The sequence below is a fragment of the Carcharhinus amblyrhynchos genome, chromosome 28 (genome assembly GCF_965287045.1).
Source record: "Carcharhinus amblyrhynchos chromosome 28, sCarAmb.v2.hapA, whole genome shotgun sequence".
In the NCBI taxonomy this organism is placed as follows: domain Eukaryota; kingdom Metazoa; phylum Chordata; class Chondrichthyes; order Carcharhiniformes; family Carcharhinidae; genus Carcharhinus; species Carcharhinus amblyrhynchos.
The window spans coordinates 19,177,686-19,204,569 of NC_137351.1; the positions used below are offsets into that span (position 1 = coordinate 19,177,686).

Below are 26,884 nucleotides of genomic sequence, written 5' to 3' on the forward strand. Positions count from 1 at the left end.
AGGATGTGGAGGCTAGATCATTGAATGTCTTTAAGACAGAAATAGGTTCTTGATTGATAAGGGGATCAGGGGTTATGGGGAAAAGGCAGGAGAATGGGGATGAGAAAAAAATCAGCCATGATTGAATGGCGGAGCAGAATCGATGGGCCAAGTGGTCTAATTCTGTTCTGTGTTTTATGGTCTTATATAAGAATAATGGCGATTGTGGCAGTTGTCATCTGACAATTATCAGTTGTTGTAAAAACCCATCTGGTTCACTGGCCCATCTGGCCCTTTAATGCCATCCTTTCAGTTAGGGATGAGTAACAATGAATGAATAAAGATATAGAAAGATCATTTTCCACCATTTAGTTATGGATTATTGTATCAACAGTCTTTTGTTTTAACCAACAGGAATATTCTGAAGACAGTAACTCTGAGCCAAATGTGGATTTGGAAAATCAGTACTACAATTCCAAGGCGTTGAAGGAGGATGATCCAAAAGCAGCACTGAGCAGTTTTCAAAAGGTTCTTTCATTTAACGAATTCATTTTGTGATATATAAGAACATATTTCATTAATAGCTTTTTTGAAAATTTTTTTTAAGGCATACTTTATATCCCTACTGAAGGAATCTAGTTATTTTAGCCTAAAATCATAAACTGTTATAGCAGTTAGCTATTTCTCCGCATAAGCCAACAATTTAATCCTAGTCATTGCTCTTTTCCCATTTAAGATCATAAGAAATAAGAGTTGGCCATTCAGCCCATCAAGCTTGCTTCACCATTCAATAATCCAGAATTGATCTGACTGTGACCTCAATTTGCTTTTTATGTCTGCACATTGAAAATTTATCTAATTCATTCTTGAATATGTTCAGTGATCCAGACTCCACAGTTGTCAGGGTTAGGGAATTCTGAAGATTAATGGCCCTCCGAAAGAATAAAGTTTTACCTCATTTCCATCTTAAATGGTAGATGCTTTATTTTGAAAATGTGCCCCTGAGTTCCAGATTTTCCCAGCAGGGGGAACATCCTCTCTGCATCTACCCTGTCACAGCCTTTCAAAATCGCATATATTTCAGAGATCACCTGTCAAACTTCTAAATTCCGATGAGTATATATTTAATTCTTTTTTTCGCAACTATTTGATTCCCTTTGAAAGAATTTATGGACTCTGTTTCAGCAACATTTATGACAAATAATTCAACATGTAGCCAGATTTCTGTTAATTTCTCTTTAACTCTTTTGTGAATTTGTGTCTTCCTGTCATTTCCACAACCAGTGGGGGCACAGTCTATCATTATTTAGTTTATTGCAACCCTTTATAACCTTAACCCTCTAAGGGGTCACTAACTTTTTTTGCTCTCGTGGAGAAAGTTTTAATTTCTCAACCCTGATAACCAGCACCTAACTGAGTATTCCATTAGCCTTTTATAATGGCCTTATCTTCTTGTCCTGACCATTTTAACAATCCATTTATCTGCACATCAAGGTCTCTGAGCTCATTTAAAATGTTATCATTTTTGTTGCATATTTCCCTTCTGGTTTGAAAATGTATTATTTATTTTTTTCTACTTTAAAGTACATTTTATCATCTAACTGTCCATTCTGTTGATCTGTCCACGTCGTCCTGCAGTCTTTCACAGCTCTCACCTTGATTGTCATATCTCTTTCCCAAATTTGGTGTTATTAAGTATCTATTATTTTCCACTAGATATTTTGTTCTGAGACATATAGTCAGATAAGTAGTTACTTGAGTATTTATGAGAAAAGAGACACACTATCAAAGTTTTTCGTTTTGCAAGAATCACAAATTTCAAAGGGAATAACAATTTGGGTGCTGATTGACCACTTGCCAACCAATGTGTTGCCATGAAGAATGCAACAGAGAACAGTTATCTCACAAGCTTTTGTTTAAATTTGAAAATTCTCCATGGCAATGCCTTGACCAGTGAAGAGGTGATTGCATTTCTTGAAGTTGAACTAAAGCTTGGGGGATAACTGTTTACTGGTGCATTCTCCATGGCTGCACTTTGTGTCCCTTTGCCAACCAATCAGCAGCCTTTTCTCATGCAGTATAAATTATTGTTTTTTGGGGAATTCAGTATTCTTGCGTGTGACCTGATGGGTGCAAGTTGGAAAGCTTTGACAGCAGGTCCTTTTTCAGCAAAAGCCAGATATGTGGACATTCGAGTTATATTCTATTTTGGCCTCATTTCAGAACATAGGTTAGAACAAGGAATGAAAAATGGATAGTCTAAATTTATATCTATTTTGCTACTCTTAATTTACACATTTTAAGAGGGACAAGCCAATTTTTAAAAAACAGATGATGACAACACAGTTAACAGTTTAAAATATTGGCCCAGAATTTTTGATTGTAAAGATAACGAAACTTTTAACGCTTGCAGTCATTACTTCATAAAGTTGACAACAAACTCTGACATCCACACAGTAACAGTTATAAGTGGAATTCAGGAGTTGTTGTTAATGATGCCCTGCTCCTTCACAGGTTACACCAATGTAATCTTCCTAGATGCCACCAACACAGAATCAGTGCTGCAAAATTAAATGTGACTTTTTATTAATTATTTTACAGTAAAACAATTGAAAATGTTAAATCTTGTTAAATGAGGTGTGCTTGAGTTTTTAGCAACATGCTATGTCGTAATTATTGCTGCACAATCTCTCTGCCTGAAAAGCTACATTTATGACAGTGGAGTTTCAATCTCTCATGATAATCCTTATTCTTTTTCATTTATATTTTTAAAATTTTCTTTATAATACTTCAACACCTACCTCATCCTATGTATATGTCCCAATTTTTGTTTTGTTTTTGAGAAAATAATTAACAAGTAAATTATAATCTGTGTCTTTCACCTCCTGGTTTGCTGTCTGAAAGTTCTTCAAGTTAGCTGATAGGCCAATTTAATGACTTGACTGCTGTGGAAGCCACATTCTATACATTGTGGCAGATTCAAAATCATGGCAGAGTAGCCAGCAAAATCATGCCTACAAAATCGGGCTGTTATTTAGTAACATGATTGGAATTACCTTTGTTTGCTTCTGCACTGTTATTTGTTATTAATTTATGATCAAATAATTTCAAATGTTTACTTTGACTTTGTTCTAGATTTGCTTGTGGTCTACATCAAGGAAAAAGTTCATTGTGCAGGCTATTAGAATGGTACAAGTCTTTCAGACTAGTTTAAAATCCTCTTCATATCAATATTTTATTCACAAAGTAAAAGTTTTGTTTCTTAACAAAGATATCATAAGAATCATAGAATCCTTCCAGTGCAGAAGGAGGCCATTCGGCCCATCAAGTCTGCACTGACAACAGTCCACCAGGCCCTATTCCAGTAACCCCACATATTTACCCCATTAATCCCTGCAACCTACACATGCTGAGACACTAAGGGGAAATTTAGCATGGCCAATCAACCTAACCCACATGTCTTTGGACTCTGGGAGGAAACTGGAGCACCTGGAGAAAACCTACGCAAACACGAGGAGCATGTGCAAACTCTGCACGGACAGTGACCCAAGCCAGGCATTGATCCCAGGTCCCTGGAGCTGTGAGGTAGCAGTGCTAACCATTGGGACACTGTCCTGTCCATATGTAATTGCAAATGTAAATGTGTAATTGCATTTTCTTCTGTTTCCTTCCTTCCTTCCTTCTGTAACATTCATGAGATTCATTTTATTGTTTTTTTAACATCCTCAGCAATTTTCTTTGCATTGAGCATCATGCATAGAAAGGATCTGTAGGTTGTTCGGACAAATAATAGCTAAATATATTTAAAATATCTTTGGATGGAGCTCTTAGTAATCACATTTTCTAAACACTTCATACATTTCAATTGACAAACTGCCTGCTTAACTCCACATTGTAACCAGTTGAGATGATGATATTTATGCAATTATCAGTTATTTCATAGCTTAGGTTTTTAAAATGTCCTTTTTCTTCCATGGTATCAAATTACTGCAGATGAATAGATAATCCACATACAACTCCCTGTATCCTGATGCTCTTCTGCATGCACTGGAAATACTACTTGCTTTGCTTTAGCACGTTTACAGCTTAAAACATAATTTGTTTCAAAGAATTAAAACTCCATTTCTTTATAAATGATAGCACTAAAGTCAAATGCTTACCAATAAATTAAAAAAGCCATAAATCACAAACCTGGCTCACTTAGTCCAACGTTCATCTGTCATTAGAGAACAATTGCTCTTGATGAGCAAAGTTGTTTAGGAAGTATTGTTATTGATACGATTGAGACGTGGTATGACACAATACATTCCCACTAAAAGGGGCTGTGGTGGTGCTAAGCAGTTATGCAGAAGCAGCTAGAACGTGAATTTGGGGCCTGAGCTGAAATTGGAGTGGAGGGAGCCTCTCACTACTTGCTTCAACGTCACTTTGAGAAATAATGTTTAATTTACATTACAAGAGGCCAGTAGCATTGAATCATAGAATCCCGACAATGCAGAAGGAGGTCATTCGACCCATTGAAGCTGCACCAACTACAGCCCTACCCAGTCCCTATCCCGTACCGCACGTATTTATCCTGCTAGTCACTTGGGGGCAATTTACCATGGCCAAACAACCTAACCTGCACATCTTTGGACTGAGAGGAAACCGGAGCACCCAGAGGAACCCCACGCCGACACGAGAATGTGCACATTCCATTCACTGACCCAAGCTAGGAATTGAACCTGACTCCCTGTTGCTGTGAGGCAGCAATGCTAACCACTGTGCCACATCAGTGCAAGGCCATGATTGATTCATCTAAACCTTTAGTGTAGTTGCCCCCATAGTCCACTAGAAAGAGATTGCAAATAAAGTAGCATGTTCAGCATTTTATACAAGTAAAGATTTCGTTTACCATGACAACATGTTGCAAATCTGTGCACAGACTATTAAATATTTTGAACATGTAGCTCTGTGTTTTTTTGAGATGAAAAAAGTTCAGATACAAGTCACTTCTTTAAAATAATACATTGAACAGTGGTATTTTTCTAGCTCAGGCAATTTTGGACTCCTAGAATTGAGCACTAACTACTTAAGGAATAAATGGCTATCTTTAACAAATGTATGAAATAGAAATATTTATAATTTTTTTCACAGGTATTGGAACTGGAAGGTGAAAAGGGAGAGTGGGGATTTAAAGCACTCAAACAGATGATTAAAATCAACTTTAAGTTGGTAAGAACACCCATAATTTGTAATGTTACATGGAACTTTAATGGGAACTTTTTGTATTCGTACTAATTATATGAAGATTGAAAAACAAAATAATTTCCGTTTAAATATTAAAGTAGGTAAAATAACAATAGATGCAATTGCTGAATTGTCTTATTTTTATCATTACTCACCAAGCTTCATATACCTCATTAGATGATTTGTTTCCATGTGTGTTTAACGATTAAATTCTGAGAAATGACATGTGATTTCTAAGTGTAAAATAATGTTCAATTACATCCACAAATAGAAGATAATTGAGGCTTGTCCTACAGGGTAACTATCCAGAAATGATGAACAGATATAAGCAGCTGCTAACATACATCAGGAGTGCAGTCACAAGGAATTATTCAGAAAAATCCATCAACTCAATCCTTGATTATATATCTACTTCTAAACAGGTATGCTGGAATTCCTTATTGGTTATTGAAATTTAACTCGTCTTTTCGTAACAGGTCATTGAAGTCATGGTCTGGCACAGTTGTGGAGGGGGAAGAAATTGTGAAAAATCAACAGGATTTAAATATACTATTTATTAAATATCAATTTTCAATCCATTCTCCTTTCAAGCAGTGAATGTAAATGTAAACATTCACAAATGCACTTACCATCTTTTTACATTGGGTCTGTAAGACTGGCAGTTACTTGGAATGTCAAGGCAAAGAGAAACGGGGAATGGCAGAATGTGAAGTTATTTGAGAGAGAAGAACAATTTGTAGGATTCCCTGTAAATGCTTGATATGATCTGCAAAAGCTTCAAAATAAAGAAATTAGATCCAGAATTTGACAACTTATAGTTAAAAGCACCTTTCATCTAGGGGGAAAAAAATCTCAAGGCACTTCACAAAGGTAGTCAGAAAGAGTAAAATTTCTGATACAAATAGACTATATGGGAAGGTGTCAGTAGAAGTTTTACAAACAGATGGGTATTAAAGAAGGAAGTAGAGGTTAGGGCACAGATGATCGAAGGTATAACAATCAATGTTTGGTTGAAAGGAATCAGTAGCTCACAAAAGGCGAGTCCTGGAGGAAATGTAGAGTTCTCGAAGTGTTGTAGATTGGACGTGGAAGGAGAAGGCTTTGCAGGATTTAAATATGAACATGAGAATTTTAAATTGGAGGCTTTAGGGGAGTGGGAGTCAATGTAGATCGGCAAGGATAATTGTTGACAGTCTTGATTTGGACTAGGACAAAAGGGAGCAAGGATTTTGAATGTGCTGAAGATTATGGAGGATGGGGCACTCACCAGGAGAGCATTAAAGTAGTCAGGACTGGAGCTAAGATAAGCATGGAGTTCCAACAGAGGTGGGCTGGTGCAAGATGGAGGTGGAAGTAAGTGGTTTTTCAATAAGGAAGAAATTCTAGGAGTGGGGCTGTGAACACTCTAGTTTTGCTTGCAGCTGGGGAAAGTGGATGGACTCAGTGGCAAGAGAGTGTGTGAAGTGGCCACCTATGAAGACAGTTCCTGCCTTTTTAACATTTAATTGGAGGAATTTGTGGCTCATTCAAGGCTGGCTGATAAGCAGCCTAACAACTTCAGAGAGTAATTAACAGTATCAGCATTATTAAATGCAGAGATATGGAATGAACTTGTATAGTGCATGAATGAGATGAGACTTTACATAGAGTTTTGGCCAATGCACCACCAGACAGGCACATGTGTTACAAAAGCTGGGGATTCTTTTGTTATATGATGTCATTTATATGCATTTTTTCCAAGTCAAAAGTAAATGATTTGTAATCAGAAAACTTTGGGTTTAATCAAGTAACATTTCACCTCTCCCAAAGCATATGTCTAAATCAGTTGACTTACTTTCTCCCCTATGGATCTTTGTTCAACCAGCTGTATGTGTAATGTATCTATATACATATGTGTACACATACATACAACTATCAGGATAGAGATGAAATACACTCTGTGCAAATATGAAAAGTGGCTGTGTTTTCCATCTAGTTAGTTTCTTAATCCTGCTTTGAGAATTAAACTTTTGCTGACAAAAAAGAGATATGCTAGTGAAGCTTTTCAACTTGCACTCCTCAGAATAGATACACAACAATACCAATTCTAAAGGGAACAACAATTTGTACTGCATAAATTCTGATGGCATTGCCATGAGGAATGCAACAGGGAACCATAAACTGACAAGCTTTTGTTTAAGTTCAAACCAGGCAAGTCATTTTGATTGATCAAGGTATTGCCATGGGGAATAATAAGCTTCCCCGTAGCAATACCTTGACCAATCAGAGTCAACCTGCCTGATTTGAATTTAAACAAAAACTTGGAAGTTAATTATTACCAGTATGGTGACTTAACTAATCGGAGTTCACTTACCAACCAAATTGCATCCTTCTCATGTAGTATAGATTGTTCATAGAATCCTTACAGTACAGAAGGAGGCGATTCGACTCAAGTCTGTACTGACCACAATCCCACCAAGGCCCTATTCCCGCAACCCCTCGTATTTATCTTGCTAATCCCCCCTCACACAAGGATCAATTTAACATGGCCAGTCAACCTAACCTGCATATTTTTGGACTGTGGGAGGAAACAGGAGCAGCCAGAGGAAACCCACGCAGACACGGGTTGAATGTGCAAACTCCACACACACAATGGCCCGAAGCTGGAATTGATCCTGGGACCCTGGCGCAACGAGGCAACAATGCTAACCACTGTGCTGCCACGCCGCCCCAGTTGCTCCCTTTAGAATTGGTATTCTTGTGTATCTGTTCCGATGAGTGCAAGACAAAAGCTTTGACACCCTGTTTCTCTTTTTCCGCAATTAAACATTTGAATGCGATTTTAGGACTTAACCCAAAACCAGAATGTTTAAATATAAACCTAGCTAAAGGAACTAAACTAGTTTTCATAACAACAAGAGTGAATTCAGGGATTTTCCCAGGATTTCAGGCTCTGATTGCCATCCAGTAATGCGTACTGGAAAATGTGCATGTTTTGTCAGGGTCAGCTGTGAGGTTTTTCACCATTGAATGGCCTGTCAGCAGTTTGGGTGAAGTTCTAGGAAATTGTTGACATCTCAGGAACTATATGTAACATAAGTCACGATTGTTTCAGGAGAAGGGTTTAAATTCAATTTTCACACGCTTTTAAAACAATGGTAACTTAGATAAATTGTACCAAATACCAAAATGTATCTGATGTACTGATGCAGTGTTCATATATGTGCTACTTTTACTATGCTTTCCATTTTGTGAACTTCATATGTGTCCAGTTATATTTGTTTTTAATCTGCTGCACAATGTAAGTGGTAAAAGTAAACATGAGAATCTAGGATTATCAAGCAGATCAGCTTGTCAGCAAAATGCCAACTTTTCTGTGATTTTTGCCCTCTTCTAAAACTTATTCCTAACTCATTCTTCACTATAATAAAGGTTCCAGCACTTTGAAATTTTTTCTTTTTTATAAAATATCACTTGGAAGTCTAAGTATGAAGCTAAGTTATTTGAAGAAAATCATTTTAAGGACCTGACATTGATCCTTGAGTTTGAGTTGAATTCCAGTTTTTCAATTCTGACAGAGGAATGCAACATGTGACAGATATATTTTATGCAAACATCTTTCACAGTGCTTTGCAGTCAATTAAAATTTTTGAAATACTATCACTTCTCTAATGTGGGGAGCCAATTGCTCAAAGCAAGGTCCCACAAAGAGAAATGAAGTACAGATGTTGATAGGAGGATACAATACATATTGGCCAGGACACCTTCAAAGAGTGCTCTGGAACCTTCTGCGTCCATTTGGAAGGACAGATGAGTGTTGTTTAAATATATTTGGAAGACCCCACGTCCCATAAAACCACACTGAATTTTCAACCTGGGATAGCTCCTCAAGTCCTAAAATGAGGGCTGAACCCACATACATTTGAACCTGGAGTAGAATTCAGACCTCCAAAGCTCACAGCAGCTTCTGATCACTCATTTTCCAAAAGGTTTCTTGTCCTGTATATTTTAAAACTAAACAGACAGGAAATGTAGAAATAGTGACAGTTGCTGAATCAGTAAATAAATTATCGTATCTCTTAAGCAGCAGATCAGTTAAGTTACATTGCAAAATTCTGAAATATAATACATCTCAGTACAAAGTGTAAAAATAAAATTGTTACTGTTCTCTGTTTGTTTCTTACCTGTTCCCTCTTTCTGAAAATTAATGTAGTTTGAATATTTATGTATCAGTCGTAGTAGACCGTGTTTGAGTTCCCAGATATCCTGTGTGGGGCAGGGGTGTGTGTCTTTTGAAAATTTACTCTTCGTGGTGCCTCAAAATAAATTGAAAAGCGGACTTTTTATTTGGCTAGTAGGAAAACAAAGTAATTGCTCTTCCACACTGTTCCACAGCTCGTCCTTTGACGCATCTTCTGTTAACTGCCAAATTTCTCCTTCTGTAGTCAGCTCTTTTCCTTCATATGCACGCTCAAGTTTAGCAGGCTGCAATAATGTAGAACAAGGAACTGTTACTCTTGTTTTGTTAAATTCTACTAATTGCAGAGCTAGAATACAGAGGTTGTAATCTGCACTTACGTTTTATATATTGTGTGACTGTTTGACATTCCTGGCCTTGAAAGCATAAATATTCACCGCTGTTCCATTCAATTTCACACTCTTTCCCACCAAAACTTCCCTTCATAACTTGCTGTCATAAGAGTGCTGACAATTTCTCTTCATGAATCAGTGGCATTCATATGTTCTCTCTCCTAAACAAGAATAGGAGGGAAGGTGTAGACAAGGGAAGCATTGTAGGAGACTTGAATATACTTTTCCAATCTTATTATTTCTCTTTCAATTTTGTTTTGCCTACTTTTTATGCTTTATTTACTTTTCATTTTTATTTCTGAACTTGTGTTTTTTGTGATGTCCTCCTTTTCTGAACCTATTTTCTTTAACTTTTTCTCTTTTTGTCACGTTACTTTTTCTTCCCATTTTAACATCTTTCTGTCCTTTTCACATTTTTATTTCTATCTCCTCCTTCCCCTTCCCTTTTTTTTCTCCCTTACCTGCCCTCTCCGGAACCTGTTACATCTACCTTGGTCAAGCAGCAGAAGTCGATGAAGAGGCAGGGTAGCAGCGGGGGAATCGCAGAAACGGACCTGAAAGCTTGCTTTGGCGGGGAAGCTGAATCAAAGGTCAGAAAAAAGATTTGCATAATGTCAGGAGACAAAGATATGGACCAGAATCTAACTTCAGTGCTTGCTGTTTGCCTTTTCTTGCTGATGGTGGCGGGGTTAAGTAAATCTGAGCCACTTTAATCTTCAATCATTCATTTGCTGGTCCGTAGTGTGTTTAGGTGCAGAATTGTGGAAATAGCAAGCACATTTGAACTTTTCAGTTTCAAAATTATGGAAATCATTCATAATTCTCAAATTTATGTGGCCATTTAAGCCTCCTAGTGATTCAAGACATTTGGACCTGTTGTGTTCTATTTATGGAAATAATGGGAGTAGGGGGAAAAGAAATTCTCATACTTTCCTGTCATCAGAAAGTCATAATTATTGTCTGATTGGCCTATTTGTAAATTAAACAAGTTCCATGAAAATAGTGTGTAGTGTTTAATTAAATAAATGTAACAGTGGTTGCTTTCTGCCTCCAGTGTGACCCATCATTTTCTCATGGTGCAATACGTTAGATAAACACTGGATCCTTGCAAAATATGGCCACATTCAGAGCCATCCACTTTCCTGCTGCTAAACAAAGCTATTATTTTTAAAAGCCCAAGTTAAGAAATTGTTTTTAAAAAATAAAACAAATTAATTTTAGCACTCTTTCCACATGAGAGGAAATTCTTATGTGCAGAATGAACTGTCTTCAAGCAAGTTTTTTTTTAAATTCAAGAATAACAGTGAATAGGCCCATCACTGAATGCTGTTAATTGGTGTGAAATTACATCTTGGGCAAGATGCTGATAGATTATATGGTTTTATGAATGACAGGATCTGATAATTGCAAAAATGAGAGCTAGCTGTAGCACCAGTGCACAAGATTGAATGGATTTGAAGAAAAAAATGGCTTTTACTCACTTTACACTTACAATCAGTTTTACAGACCCAATGTCAATACAATGGGCCGAACAGCCCCATTCTGTGCTGTAATCATTCTGCTTCCAAGATTTGGTCCGTGCTTACAGCAATAAACATTGACATTTCAGCTTGTGATCCAAATCTGGTCTCTTCCACTTCTAATTTGGATCATGGTCCATGCTTAAAAAACAATAAACGTTCCGATTGTTGGGGGGAATGCAACTCTATTTGAACATTTCTTTTTCAGATGGATTTGTTGCAAGAGTTTTATGAAACTACTCTTGAAGCTTTAAAAGATGCAAAGAATGATCGATTATGGTTTAAGACAAACACAAAGGTAATTACTCTGTTTCTGTTACAGTTAAGTTCTGTAAATTGCTTTGAATTAATAATTGGTTTAATATGTTGGACCAGGCAATTGTTTGTGATATCCAAATGAATATGATATTATTTTGTTTCCAGCTTGGCAAACTGTATTTGGAAAGAGAAGAGTTTGGGAAACTACAGAAAATATTACGCCAACTTCACCAGTCCTGTCAGGTAGTCTGATTTCACTTGAAAAATCCAGAGAACAGTAACGATCAGGATTAAGTATCAGAGTTTTTTTTTGAGATAAGAGTTTTCTTGATAGCAAAAGCTTTTTGACCTGGGACATGTGTGCAAATGTTAACTAATGACTAATCATTAAGATAGGCAACGTTGACTTCAGGTGACTTGCCCTCCAAGCCTTGTCTTGCCACTAATGCACCTGGGAACCAGCCAAATTGAGAACCGTAGGATGTTGCTGTGCATTGTTGTCAATTCAGTGCAGACAAAAATAGAAGTACTAATTTGAGCTGTATGCATTGCAAGAATTTTTTTATGGCTTAACTTGATTTCCTTGCCTCACTACAAGTGAGGAAGAGAAATGGGTGAAAATCATTCATTTGCTTGGCAATTGCTATCAAGCCAGTGGCAAAATTAATTGCATATTTCATAGTTCTACCTAATTAATGGTTTTGCTTTTAAATTGCTAAAAGAAGGCATTTTGTCGAAGCTTACAATTTTGCACTGATCAATTATAAGATTATCAATGTAACAACTTTATAACTGTGTGAGAAGACCGTGCTGATTGATTGGCGAGTGAACTCTGGTAGAGGTGTTACCATGGAAAAGGATCAGTTAATGTTAACTGACATGCATTGTTTGAAAATTTAAACCAGGCAGCTTGACTGATCAAGGCACTGCCCTAAGGAACAAACCAGTGAACAGCTATCACTTATTTTGTTTAGCAGCAATGGGCAAAATGAGTGTACATGTTCTTTCTGTCTACAAAGAGCAGGCCCTTCTGTATTAATATATGTAGTTTTGAGTACATTTCGTGGGCTGGCAATATGTTTAAGTTGTATGTTTATTTATTAACGTTATAAGTGGGCTCACATTAACATTACAATGAAGTTACCATGAAAATCCCCAAGTCGCAGCACTCCAGTGCCTGTTCGGGTACATTAAAGGAGAATTTAACATATCCAATGCACCTAACCAGCACATCTTTCAGACTGTGGGAGGAAACCAGATCACCTGGAGGAAACCCATGCAGACACGGGAAGGACATGCAGACACTACATTGACAGTGACCTAAGCCGGGAATCAAACCTGGGTCTCTGGCAGCAGTGCTAACTGGGGAAATGTTAACTTTACTAAACTAAGGTATGATTTGGCTCAAGTGGATTGGGAGCAGCTCCTTGCAGATGTCAGCAGTGGGAGGTTTTGAAGGAGGAGGTAGAAAAAGCACGGGGCAAATATGTTCCCACAAAGATAAGAAGTGGGACTGTGATCAGAGAACCCTAGATGTGAAGAGACAACTAAGGAGATACTCATCAACAAGAAGTCTAGCGGAGGACAAGCTCCTGTCTATATCAATGGTGATGAAGTGAAAATGGTTGGAAACTTCAAATTTCTAGGTGTCCCCCCAACAATCCTGGTCCCTCCACACTGATGCTATAGTTAAGAAAGTCCACAAATACCTTGACTTTCTCAGGAGGCTAAGGAAATTCGGCATGTCTGCTATGACTCACTAATTTCCACAGATGCACCATAGAAAGCATCCTATCCAATGTATCACAGCTTGGTATGGCTCCTGCGTTGACCAAGGTTGCAACAAACTACAAAGGGTTGCGAACAAAGCCCAGTCCGTCATGCAAACCAGCCTCCCATCCATTGATTCCTGTTTACACTTCACACTGCCTCGGAAAAGCAGCTAGCATATTCAAGTACGTCTGGTATACTGGACATACTCTTTTTACCACCTTCTGTCAGGAAACAGAAAAGTCTGAGATTGCGTACCAACCAACTCAAGAACAGCTCCTTCCCTTCTGCCTTCAGACTTTTGAATGGACCTATCGTATGTTAAGCTGATTTTTCTCTACACCCAAGTTGTGACTGTAACAGTATATTCTGCACCCTCCCAATACTGTACAAGAGCAGGGAGGTCATGCTTGAAATGTACAAAACGCTGGTTAGGCCACAACTGGATTACTACGTGCAGTTCTAGTCATCGCGTTCTCGGAAGGATGTGATTGCGCTAGAGAGGATGCAGAGGAGATTTAGCAGGATGCTGTCAGGGCTGGAGGAATAATTGGATAGGGCTGGGGCAGTTTCTCTTGGAGCAATGAAGGTTGAGAGCGGACTTGAGAGTGGTGTATAAGATTATAGGGGGCACAGATAGGGTGGATAGGAAGGCACTTATTCTAGTAGAGTGATCAATATCCAGGGACCTAGGTTAAAGTAAAAGACTAAGAGGGAAGTTGAGGAAAAGCTTTTTCACCCAGAAAGTAGCGGGAGTCCAGAGTTCACTGCCTGAAAGCGTGATTGAGTCAGAAACTCTCGTAACATTGCAGAAGTATTTGGATATTCACTTGCATTGCCATAACTTCCAGGGCTATGGACCAAGCACTGGAAAATGGGATTAGTGTAATCAGATCTTTGTTGACTGGCATGGAAACGATGAATGCCTCCTGTGTTGTAAACATCTATGTATCTACACACAAAGACAACAAACTACAAGCCCAACTGGCTATCTTAAATTGATTGTCAGCATAATATTTGCAACAACAAGGTACAGACCATTCCCATCAAGCCCAGGTTCGCAAGACTCAAAATACAGTATCCAATGTTAGATGTAATTCAGTGATTGGACAACACTTGCTAACGATTCCTAACTAATTACGCTGATGACCAATTAAAATTGTCGGTCAAACTTGTATACACATTTGCATATATTCATTCCTCAGGACAATGCCTTGACCAATCAAAGTCAAGCTGCCTGGTTTAAATTTTCAACCAATATTAGGAAGTTAACTGTCAGTCCCCATTAGTTGGGGCAATGTCTCTACCGATCAAAGTTACTTGGCAATGATTCTGTCCTCTCATACAGTATAAAATTGTTGTTTTTCCTGACAATGGTATTCTTGTGATTGTCCTGACGAGTGTTGGACAAAAATCTTCGACAAAATGTCTTTTTTTGGCAATTCTCAAGCTCTGTACTACCAAATGACTATTGATTTTGCTTTTGCTCTCATCTGTTGCATCATGTGTATGAGAGGTGTTGCATGTCAAAAGTGTAATAAGTAAAAAGAAAGAAAAATTAACTTGCATATTACTTTTACAATCTCCAAATGCCCCAAAACACTTCACAACCAATTAATATTTTCAAAGTGTATTCACTATTGGAACGTAACATGGTAGCCAAATTACACAAAGCAAGATCTAAGAAGCATTAATGTGAGAAATGACCAGGTAATGTGTTCAAATGTTGTTGGGTGAAGATTTTGTAATAGTCAGGAGAGGTGAACAACTCTCCCCTTATTCTTTAAATATTGCCATTGGCTCTTTAATATTTACTGGGAGGCAGTTAAAATTTCAACTGAAAGATGGCAACTCCACAAGTTAACTTTTAATTTAAACATAACATCTTAGTGAAGTTTGGAATTCTTTGGAGTAGGGCTTGAACCTATGACCTGATGGAAGCGTGTGTTATTACACCAGAGCCAAGACTGACACTTAAGTTATCAGTGAAATATCCAGTTGACTGAATATATTAAAAAAAGGAACATTAGGAATAAATAACTGGGAGAAAATGGCAATTAGATTACCAACTATATTTAAAAAGTCACCATCCCCCAGAGTAAGATCTACCACAAAATCAACTACGTTTCTTAACAGTCTTCATGTGCCATATTTCATTCATGAATTGTTAATAGCTAGAAATAAACATTGTATGTTTTGAGCGGAGCAGCAGTAACTAATCAGTTTATTGTGCATGAAGTATTTTGGGATTTTCTGAGAGCTATGATGAAAGAAATTTATTATGGCACACAAATCCATTTTATATATTTAAAAAACGTGGAGAAAAAAACTGTAATTGAAATCAAATATAATTGTAACAAATAGCTGCTTTGGTGAGAAATGACTCTTGGGAGTGCATATGTGTGTAATTTATAATATTAACAATAGTTAGATAATTATTAACAATGATTAGGCCACACACATCAGACAAGCATAAAGAAAGATCCCTGACAATATATTTACAGTACAATTCAAGTAAGCTACAAATCAAGTTATGAGCAGAGTAAAAAAAATTAACAAACATAAGTAATTGGGAATACATATTTTGGGGGAAACAGAAGAGAACAAAATGAAAGACTTTATATAGTTCCTTTAACAATGTCAGATCACGCGAAAGCACTTAAGTACTCTTGAAATGCCGTCAGTGCTGCAATGTAGGGAATACAGCAGCCAGTTTACACACAGCAACCTCTCTGAATGTTTCAATTAGACAGTCAGATATTCTGTTTTAAATGTTGGCATAAACACTGGGAGAATTTCCCTGCTGTTATTTGAATAGTGCTGTTTCAGAGGGTACCCAGAGCCTAACTTTAATGTGTGGTCTGAAAGCTGGCACAGAAATGCCAGTTTAAATTGATGTATTTTCGCTTTTGGAATAGGGTTCATGGAGGCAATACTTAAAAGTATATTTTGTCACCTTGAAAACTTAAATTGTAAAATTGTATGTAAATGATGTTCAAAACATATCTGTGAGGTCTTGCATCTTGCAATATCTGTAAGGTATATAACACTTGTGTTAGTTGTCATATATTTCATCATTACGTTTGCAGAATTTCAAAAATAGGCAAAGAATACTGTTCTATTTTGGCTGCAATAACTTTAAATTGTATTCCAATTCCTGAACCGCTCAAGACTTATTGTTGTCCAATGTATTCCTTTTTACCAATAAAGTGTACAGTACAGACCAAACCTTGACACTTACAACAATCAAAAATTAATCCCACTGTCTTACCCTCTCTCCATTAGCCCTTTATCTTCCTCTGCTTTAAATATTTTTCTAATTGTGGCTTAAAAGATAAATTAGTTGATGCCTGACTAAATCGCTGCAGCAGTTCAGTCTTTATCCATTGTTTGCCATGTTTAAAAACAATCTTCCAGCAATTCTTTGTATCAATTTTAAATTCATGACCTCAATAGGCACTTATTCCCCACACAGAGGAAATAATTTTTCTATATTTAACTGATCAAAACCCTAATTTAGTGAAACTTTCAATTAAATCTTAACTTTGAAATAGTCCCCAGTTTCTTATGATAATTATAGATATCCACACTGATATTGTTCTGCGGAATAGCCTCTATGGATTTAATTGCCGTTCTATCATGGAATGCCTGAAACTGCACACACTACTAAACCGTATGGCCCAATCTGTTCTTTGTTCAAATGCATCATTACTTTTTTACTCTAATAGTTAGTGCCCCAATTTAGAAAACACAGTACATTTTTTTATATGGTTTTGTGAACCTGTACTCGCATTTTCTGGAAATTAAGTTCTCAATGATGCACGCTCAAGGACTACAGGCCCCATACTGTTAGAATCCCCGCAGAGACCATAAATTTTAAAAAAGATTTTAGAATTTAAAATGACGGATTCAAATTATCACATGGCAAGGTTTCATAATTTAAGACTTTCACTGTAACAAACTAAAATTAATAAACTAATTAATAACTTTAATACAATTAATATACTAAACTAGAAAATACATCCATTATTAGCATTTTAGCATGTTTGGAAACATTTATATGGTACAGCAGATTATAATAACTGTCATTTTTAGTTCAATATAAAAAGAAGCATGTGGCTTTCTGTTGGTTCTGCTGAGTGAGTCAGTTACCATGGACATGGGGCCGAGGTCAAGTGTACTGAAATCTAGAGATTAAGAGAATGTGTGTGTGTGTATGTATGTGTCCCACGGAGAGAGACAGGGACAGTAGCTGCAGAATTTCAGTCTTTACAGGAACCAGTGCAAATTTATTCCCAGCTTCAAATGGCTCATTCTCTGTTCTGATGAGTCATAATTTCCAGTGACCATTGGAAGTCTTATCCCTCAGTTTTCTGAGAAATTCTAAACTGGCCTCCACAGGGTGGGCTCACTCTGGTGATTTTTTTTACCAGGCCACACATGGAGAAATCTTCCAGTGTCTTTAAACTTTCATGGGTTCTCTCTTTTCGAAAAGAAAATGTCCTCTCACCTACATTCTGTCTGGTAACTAACAGAAATACTGCCTTTTTTTTCCCTCTGCTGACCTCTGCAGCTACTGTCTCTATATCTCCCTCTCTTTCTCTCTCTCTCTATGGAACACATATATACACTCATTCTCTTATTCTCTAGATTTCAGTAGCACTTGGTCTTGGCCCATCTCCATGGTAACCGAGGCACATTGTCTTATTGCTCAGCTGAACCAACAGGAAGTCGCATGCTCCACTTTATATTGAATTAAAAAGGACAGAATTGTAAGCATCTTACAAAACCTCATACTTTTAACAACGCATCTGCATGTCAGCACTTCTCTGTTCCTCCCATATCTCTAGCCTTCCTTCCCAACAACATTAACACCAATACAGTGCTTCTCCCCTATCTCTTTAATTATGCATACTTACTACTTATCTGCATTTATTAACTAATTTTATTCTAATAAAGATTCAATTTCCACCAAATGAGCCAAAATACAATTACCAGAAGACATAGGATCAGAATTAGACCACTTGGCCCTTCAAGTCTGCTCTACATTTTAATGAGATCATGACTGATCTAATAATCTTCAACTCCACTTTTCCACCTTATCCCTATACCTCTTGATTCGCTTACTGATTAAAAATCTGTATCTCAGCCTTGAACCTACTTAACAATCTGGCCTCCACCTCTTGTTCTCATGACCTTCTTTTTGACATAATTGCTTATATTACCCTTCAAAGCCATTATCCATCTTATACATGCATTTCACTTATCAGTGTGGTAGACTTCTTCTATAGAGCAATATTTTAGAGAGCAATGCTGAGGAGATCTTACGAGTGATAGAATCCTACAGCACAGAAGGAGACCATTGGTACATCAAGTCTGCACTGATCACAATCCCACTCAGGTCCTATCCACATAACCCCATATCTAGAAGGGAATGGATCCCAGGTCCCAGGTGCTGTGAGGAAGTAGTGCTAACCACTATGCCAATGGGCTGCCCCTTCTATTAAATAATAATGAACATGATATACATTGGCCTGGAATTTCAGGACTCCAGTTGGTTGTAACCAGGGGTACCCCATTGGTGCACTGGGGAACCCTCTTGGAAGCCCCCAGCGAAGGATTGCCTGGCGCGGCAATGGTTAGCACTGGATGTGGCACAATGATTAGCACTGCTGCCTCACAGCCCCAGGGACCCAGGTTCAATTCCAGCCTCAGCTCACTGTCTGTGTGGAGTCTGCACATTCTCCCTGTGTCTGTGTGGGTTTCTTCTGGGTGCTCCGGTTTCCTCCCACACTCCTAAGATGTGCAGGTTAGGCATGCTAAATTGCCTCTTAGTGTCAGGAGGCTTAGCAGGGCAAATGCGTGGGGTAGCGGGATGGGGTCTGGATGGGATTGTTGTCAGTGCAGACTCGATGGGCCGAATGGCCTCCTTCTGCACTGTAGGATTCTATGAATTTCCTGGGAAGTTCAAACTTCTGCTGGGCAATCAGAACCATCCAAAAGTACGGTTTACATCACAAACTTCAAATGGTTCCAACTGTCGTCAGAAATATTAGACAAAACCACTTCTAATTCCTGGGTAACGATAGTAATAAAACCGCAGCAGACCCCCATCCCCCCAGACCACCTGGCCATCCAACTTCCGATCCTCCAATCCAACCCACCTACCTCAAAATTCTATCTTATTCCCTGGCTTCTAAAAGTAACTGGACCTTTAAACTTACTTTACGACAGCCAGTGCCATAAAAAAGGAGTGTAACTTCCTTACCTTGACTGAAGGCCTCAGGAGCATGCTGCAGTGCACAGTTCTCACCTGGCCTGAGTTGGGAGGTGGGGAGAGAAAGGGGTGGTTGGACTGCCAGCTAAGAAACCAGGAGTGGAGTGGCAATTCGACTGATAGACACTTCACAGAAGTTCAGACAAAGCCCATTCTATTGAAGCATTGTCATCCTATTTTGTATAATCAATTAATCTCATGTTTGATTAAATCTATGCAATTAAATCCTTTGCATTTTCCAAGATTGTTTTTGTTATTTTGTAGACTGATGATGGTGAGGATGATTTGAAGAAAGGAACGCAACTATTAGAAATTTATGCTCTGGAGATTCAGATGTATACTGCACAAAAGAACAACAAGAAATTAAAAGCACTATATGAGCAGTCTTTACACATCAAATCTGCCATCCCTCATCCACTTATTATGGGAGTCATCAGAGGTGAGTTCCAAAGTCATTGGAATGAATCATTTTTTATTTGGGTAGCAAGTACATGTCAATCTGATTTCCTGGACATTTGCACAAGGGCTTTGAGTTTTTTTGGCTCTTTAGTGAAATGCTGTACAAGATGTACATCAAAGAAATATTAATAAAGTATTAAACTACTGGATCTAACACTACCAGATCTTTGGAATATTTTTTAGTTTTTAAACTCGATTTAGTAAACAAGCAGATCTCTTGTCATACTCTAAGCAAAATCGGTAATGTTTTATTTTATAATGACTGGAGCGTTATGCCATTTAAGATGCCTGTACTCTGCAGTTGTCAAGGTGAATGAGTTTATTCAGCATTTTTTTAATCAAGTTTAATTTCTGTAGCTAAGCAGAAACCTCAGTCACTTAAAATTTAAATCTTCATGGAAGTTTTCAGATTCCCAAATAATGATGATGTTAAAAGCTTTTGTTAAAAGATTGTTCAGCTGTAATTTGTGGCTGCTTTCAAAAGCTTTTATACATTACATTACTTCGTAATCACAATTGAAATCATGGTTGTGATGTGTAGCTCTTAAAACTGGCTTGTCCTGTTTTAGGCCAATGCTCACTTATTGAGAGGCTGGCTAGGGTGAACGTTGGTGCTTTAGAGGATGAGAAAGGGGACCTAGTGGTAGGGGATGGGGATATGGCTAAGGTATTGAATAACTTTTTTGTTTCTGTCTTCACGGAGGAGGACGTGAATAATTTGCCGGGTGTTAGTGATGGAAAGGTGGTAGGACTGGAGGGTCTTAATGACATTACTGTTACTAGAGAGGCGGTGCTCGACAGACTGGAGGGGGCTGATTGTGGACAAGTCCCCAGGACCGGATGGAATGCATCCGAGGGTTCTGAAAGAAATGGCGGAGGTGATAGTGGATGCCTTGGTGGTTATTTTCCAGACGTCGCTGGATTCCGGGGAAGTGCCGGAGGATTGGAAAACGGCTAATGTTACGCCGTTGTTTAAGAAGGGTGCCAGGCAAAAGGCGGGGAATTATAGGCCGGTTAGTTTAACGTATGTGGTAGGTAAAATGTTAGAATCCATCATTAAGGAGGAAATTGCGAGGCATCTCAAAGGGAATTGCTTGATAGAGCAGACGCAGCACGGTTTCATTAAAGGGAAGTCGTGTCTGACAAATTTACTGGAGTTCTATGAGGATGTGTCTAGGGCGGTGGATAGAGGAGAGCCGGTGGATGTGGTCTTTCTGGATTTTCAGAAGGCGTTTGACAAAAGTACCTCACAAGAGGTTATTGCAGAAGGTCGAGGGACATGGAGTTGGGGGTAGGGTGTTAGCGTGTATAGAGGATTGGTTGTCAAATAGGAGGCAGAGAGTGGGGGTCAACGGGTGCTATTCGGATTGGTGGATGGTGACTAGTGGAGTGCCCCAGGGGTCGGTGCTGGGGCCTCAGCTTTTTACCATTTATATAGATGATCTGGAGGAGGGAACCGAGTGTAGGGTGTCGAAATTTGCTGATGACACCAAGATTGGGGGAATGACAAATTGTGCGGAGGGTGTGGAGAGTCTGCAGAAGGATCTAGATAGGCTGGGCGAATGGGCCAGGAAATGGCAAATGGAATTTAACGTTGGCAGGTGTGAGGTGGTCCACTTTGGTAGGAATAATGGTAGGAAGGACTATTACTTACGTGGCGAAAAACTGCAGCAGGCGACGGTGCAGTGGGACCTCGGGGTCCTTGTGCATGAGTCGCAAAAACCCAGCTTGCAGGTGCAGCATGTGGTCAGGAAGGCGAATGGGATGCTGGCCTTCATAGCGAGGGGGATTGAATATAAAAGTAGGGAGGTCTTGCTGCAGCTGTATAGGGCATTGGTGAGGCCGCAGCTGGAGTACTGTGTGCAGTTTTGGGCGCCGCACCTGCGCAAAGATATTTTGGCCTTGGAGGGAGTGCAGAGGAGGTTTACTAGGCTGATATCGGAGTTGAGGGAGTTGAGCTATGAGGAGAGGCTGAATAAACTAGGCTTGTACTCGTTAGAGTTTAGAAGAATGAGGGGCGATCTCATTGAGACGTATAAGATGATGAATGGGATGGATAGGATAGAGGTGGAGAGACTCTTCCCGCTCAAAAAAGACAGTAGGACTAGGGGGCACAGCCTCAAGATAAAGGGGGGGCGGTTTAGAACGGAGTTGAGGAGGAACTTCTTCCCTCAAAGGGTGGTGAATCTCTGGAATTCTCTGCCCGTTGAAGTGGTGGAGGCTGCCTCGCTAAATATTTTTAAGACGCGGGTTGATGGGTTCTTGATAAGAGAGGGGATTAAGGGTTATGGGGAGAGGGCGGGAAAGTGGAACTGAGCCACGACAGATCAGCCATGATCTTATTGAATGGTGGGGCAGGCTCGAAGGGCTCGATGGCCTACTCCGGCTCCTATTTCTTATGTTCTTATATAGGAGCAGAATTCAGCCATTCGACCCATCGAGTCTGCTCTTCCATTCAATCGTGACTAATATGATTCTCATCCCCGTTCTCCTGCCTTTTCTCCATAATCCTTGATCCCCTTATTGATCAAGAACTTATCTATCTCTGTCTTAAAGACACTCAACGATCTGACCTCCACAGCACATTGTAGCAATGAGTTCCACAGATGCACTGCCCTCTGGCTGAAGGAATTCCTTCTCATCTCAATTTTAAAAGAGCATCCCTTCACTCTGAGGTTGTGCCCTCGAGTTCTAGTCTCCCCCTCGTTGAAACATCCTCTCCACGTCCACTCTATCTAAGTCTCCCAGTATTCTGTAAGTTTTTCAATTAGATCCCCCTCATCCTTCTAAACTCCATCAGATGTAGACCCAGACTTTTCAACTGCTCCTCATATGACAAACCTTTAATTCCTGGGATCATTCTTGTGAACTTCCTCTGGACCCCCTTCAAGGCCAGCACATCCTTCCTTAGATATGGGGCCCAAAACTGCTCACAACATTCCAAATGGAATCTGACCAAAGCCTTATACAGCCTCAACAGTATATCCCTGCTCTTGCATTCTAGCCCTCTAGAAATGAATGCTAATATTGAGTGACCTCAGAAGCTAATCTAACCAGTCCAATGGGGTCTGTTATTTGATAATGGAAATTTAATGACCTGCATAGGTTCTGAGGTTACTCAAATGTGAGCTCTGACCTTAAAAAGACCAAGTATTACACTTAATTATCAGAAAAGGACAGCATTGCCTTTCTTTGTGCTGCTAACGTTCTGGGCTGATGTCATAGAATTACTTGCAGCACAGAAGGAAGCCATTTGACCCTTCAAGTCCATGCTGGTTCTCCTTAGAGTAACCCACTCCCCCCACTTAATCCCCATAGCCCTGCAGATTACTTTCCTTCATGTGCCCATGTAGTTCCTTCCTGAAATCACTGAACATTTTTGTTTCCACTGACCTCGTAGAAAGGTCATTGCGAAGAAGCTGTGGAAAATTGGCTACTTAGAGTATAACTAGCCCTTCTGTGTTATTAAGGGACTGCCACTCCCATCCAAGAGTGCTCCAAGCAATTCTATCAATGTGCTCTAAAACATTGGATTAGCGAGAATGTCTGGGATTAATCCTGTTCCTTACTGAAATCTCCTTTTGCTGCAGTATTGGCCTATTAATTTTAATCTTTTAAAATTTTCCAGTGTCTGATTGTGTGTCAACAGATATTTTGTTTGCTGTGAATTGTGGAGATTTGTAGTGAATACATCTGTACGTGCCATTGTCACTGCAATGGAACACAGCCTCCAGTAGGTGGCAACAGAGGTGTGATAAACTGTGAAAATCAAATCTTCAGATCTTGAGAGCAAAGAATCTGTGCCTTTGTCTCTTCAGGCTGTGAATTTACATGATTTTCATAGTTCTGGGAAATCTAAATAAGTTGAGCAATAGGAGTTTGGTCGGTCTTTCAGTTACGTAATGATCTTCACCTGCAGGATCTGGATTTAAATCCAGCTCAGGAATGTGCAATTAAAATTTCATTTGTTGGCATTAAAACTGTCTCTAATTTGTTGCAGAATGTGGAGGTAAGATGCACTTAAGGGAAGGGGAGTTTGAAAAGGCACATACCGACTTCTTTGAGGCATTCAAGAATTATGATGAATCAGGAAGCCCTAGACGTACCACCTGCCTGAAATATTTGGTATTGGCTAACATGTTGATGAAGTCAGGAATTAATCCTTTTGACTCTCAGGAGGTAAGAATGGAAATCAAATTTAAATTTCCTTCAATTTTGTTGGAGCATTTTATTACAATTCTTACTAATTCTCTTCTGTTTAGGCCAAGCCATACAAAAACGATCCAGAGATTCTTGCAATGACAAATTTAGTAAGGTAAGACACTCTGTGTATAAGACCGTAAAAACGTAACTCTTTTTTCTGTTGCTTTGTGTAAACTACGAACCATGGCCAAATTAAATGATTTTCGATTTGAGACCTGGTTTACAGTGTAGGAGTGTTCTTTTTGTTGGAGCAAAATATTGCTGCCCAAGTCTGCAACTGAAAATTACATGGGTGGCGGGGGGGAAATTGGGTAAAAATGAAATTGCTGTCATTATGTAGAACATATTGAGCTTCAACAATCCATTAAGAATAAACTTGCACTTGAGAAAATGTCCTGAAGAACCATCTAACATCGATGCATTTTTTTAATATTCATTTATGGGATGTAGGCGTTGCTGGCTGGACCAGTATTTGTTGCCCATCCCTAACTGCCCTCCATTTCACAGAGCATTTGAGAGTCAACCATTGCTGTGGATCCGGAGTCACATGTAGACCAGACCAGGTACGGATGGCAGATTTTCTTTCCAAAAGGCTATTAGTGAATCAGATGGGGTTTTTTTTACGACAATTGAAAATGGTTTCATGATCATCAGTAGATATTTTTTAATTCCAGATTTTTATTGAATTCAAATTTCACCATCTGCCATCTGGTTCTCTGGATTACTAGTCCATTAACAATACCACTACGCCGCCACCACCACCTCCCCCATGCTTCTAAGGAAGGCAGTTTGACTGATTGTAGCTCATGCTTTTTAGAAAGATCTTCTTTTCTTCTCCCAATCAAAGTAATCATTTGTTTCTTAATTGATTGTGGAACTTTTAGCTCCACTGCCATATCTGAAAGTTCAAATGTCCTGATGTTCTTAAATTGACTTTTGGGCCTGTGTCTCCTTAGTCCCAATCTATTGATCTGAATTGGATCAATGCAATAATATGTGAATTTTTGATCGTAGTGTACTGAACTGCTCTGTTGTGCAATCGTTTTGAGTAGCATTGGAATTCAGTTATTACATTCTGCAGGCTCTTCAGACAGCATTTGACATTCTTCAGAAGCGTTGGCTCTGTGCAGTGTCTTAAGTTCAAAATTATACAATTCTAATCCATTGGATCTTTTCTACACATTTGCAGAAGTTATATAGCAATGACTATTTATTGATAACAGGATATCAAAATGCATAATTACATGCCTGCAGTTTGTGTTCTAATTTTTAAAAAATGTGATATAGTACAGTTGGCCTCAAATAGGAATTCAAATTTAATTTTCACTCGGAGAGCAAGGTTTCAATCTGAAAACTATAATTCTAGCCAAAAAAATCCTGAATATTTAGGAAAGCATGTAGATGTTAAAATAGTTTTACTTAAAATTATAATTTGAGAAATCTGTCATTGTGGATGGTATAGTTACACCTGTTTCACTTTAGTGAACCATGGCTGACTTTTACATGAGGTTAAAAACAGATTTGGAGGAGAATTTTACCATCCCACCTGCCATGGGAATCGCAGCAGGCGAGGGGCAGACCATGGAAAGGTCCATTGACCGTGGCGGGATTTTCCAGCTTGGGGGGCAGAGTGAGGCCGGAATATCCCACCCGTGGTCTTTTAAACTGACATAAAAGTCATAATTGAAATATTTACCGAAAAATAAATTTGAGAACACTTTTCTTCTGTTCGATGAATTTATCCAAGTAGTTAATGAACGTAGGAATAGATAGTCTAATTACAGTTGTTTGGAGGAATTGGTGGTTTTAGATGGATTGGGTTGATTTGCAATGTAAATCAGTTGTATTCTGAGCCCTGTGACCTAATTTGACTGTCTTAATTCAAGTCCATTCTAACCAGTGTTTAATGTCTTTTATTCTGAATCCTTAAAATTGTGTTAATGCAACTTCTCATCAGTTCTTTGATCAATGAGCTAAATAACTTGCGTGAGTGAATATTGGGTTCAGTCACTGAGTTTAAAGTTTAATAGTTACAACTTCTTTGTTATCAGTAAAATTGAGCAGAGTAACTCAAGATATCATCAACTACTGGTTAATTTGTATTTTCTGCACTCAGAATTAATTTAGTTTTGCTGATAGGTTCTGAAACCATTACAACATGTGAAACGTGAATTACTCTTCATGCATTTCATTTGGGGGAAATGGTCTTGTTTACATAATTGCTTAGGCAAACCACAAATGTTATAAATGGGTGTACTGTACTTGTACTGCTGACTGGTAGGATCTGCTCCTAGTGAAGAAATAGAATTCTGAAGAAGGAGAATTCAAGTTAAGATGTGCTGTTTTTCAGTGCCTATCAAAATAATGACATCACTGAATTTGAGAAGATTCTGAAAACCAATCACAGTAACATCATGGATGATCCCTTCATAAGGGAACACATAGAAGGTATGGCTCAAAAATATATTTAACTTTTGAAGCAAAATGTTTCTATGCATGTATCTCAAAAATCTATGCTCTGGAATTGTCTATCTTTGAACATTGCCTTTTATGGTGTAATAACTGCTGTGGCATATTAGTGCAAAGAATTTAAATGTACTGAGGGAATTTCTGAAAACGG

General features: G+C 38.6%; 1 protein-coding gene across 2 annotated transcripts in view; it reads left to right on the top strand.

The window, feature by feature from the left end:
* The window catches only part of cops2 (COP9 signalosome subunit 2), a 35,134-nt gene that overhangs the window by 2,341 nt on the left and 5,909 nt on the right, over positions 1–26,884 (top strand). Inside the window, exons 2-11 of one of the 2 annotated variants that reach the window (XM_080214092.1) lie at positions 394–507; positions 5,116–5,193; positions 5,505–5,630; positions 10,281–10,367; positions 11,506–11,595; positions 11,721–11,798; positions 19,867–20,041; positions 24,062–24,240; positions 24,324–24,376; positions 26,615–26,712. In XM_080214092.1, coding sequence (XP_080070218.1) covers positions 394–507; positions 5,116–5,193; positions 5,505–5,630; positions 10,281–10,367; positions 11,506–11,595; positions 11,721–11,798; positions 19,867–20,041; positions 24,062–24,240; positions 24,324–24,376; positions 26,615–26,712 — 1,078 coding nt within the window. The remainder of the gene's footprint in view (positions 1–393; positions 508–5,115; positions 5,194–5,504; positions 5,631–10,280; positions 10,368–11,505; positions 11,596–11,720; positions 11,799–19,866; positions 20,042–24,061; positions 24,241–24,323; positions 24,377–26,614; positions 26,713–26,884) is intronic. The other variant, XM_080214093.1, reaches the window with a different exon arrangement.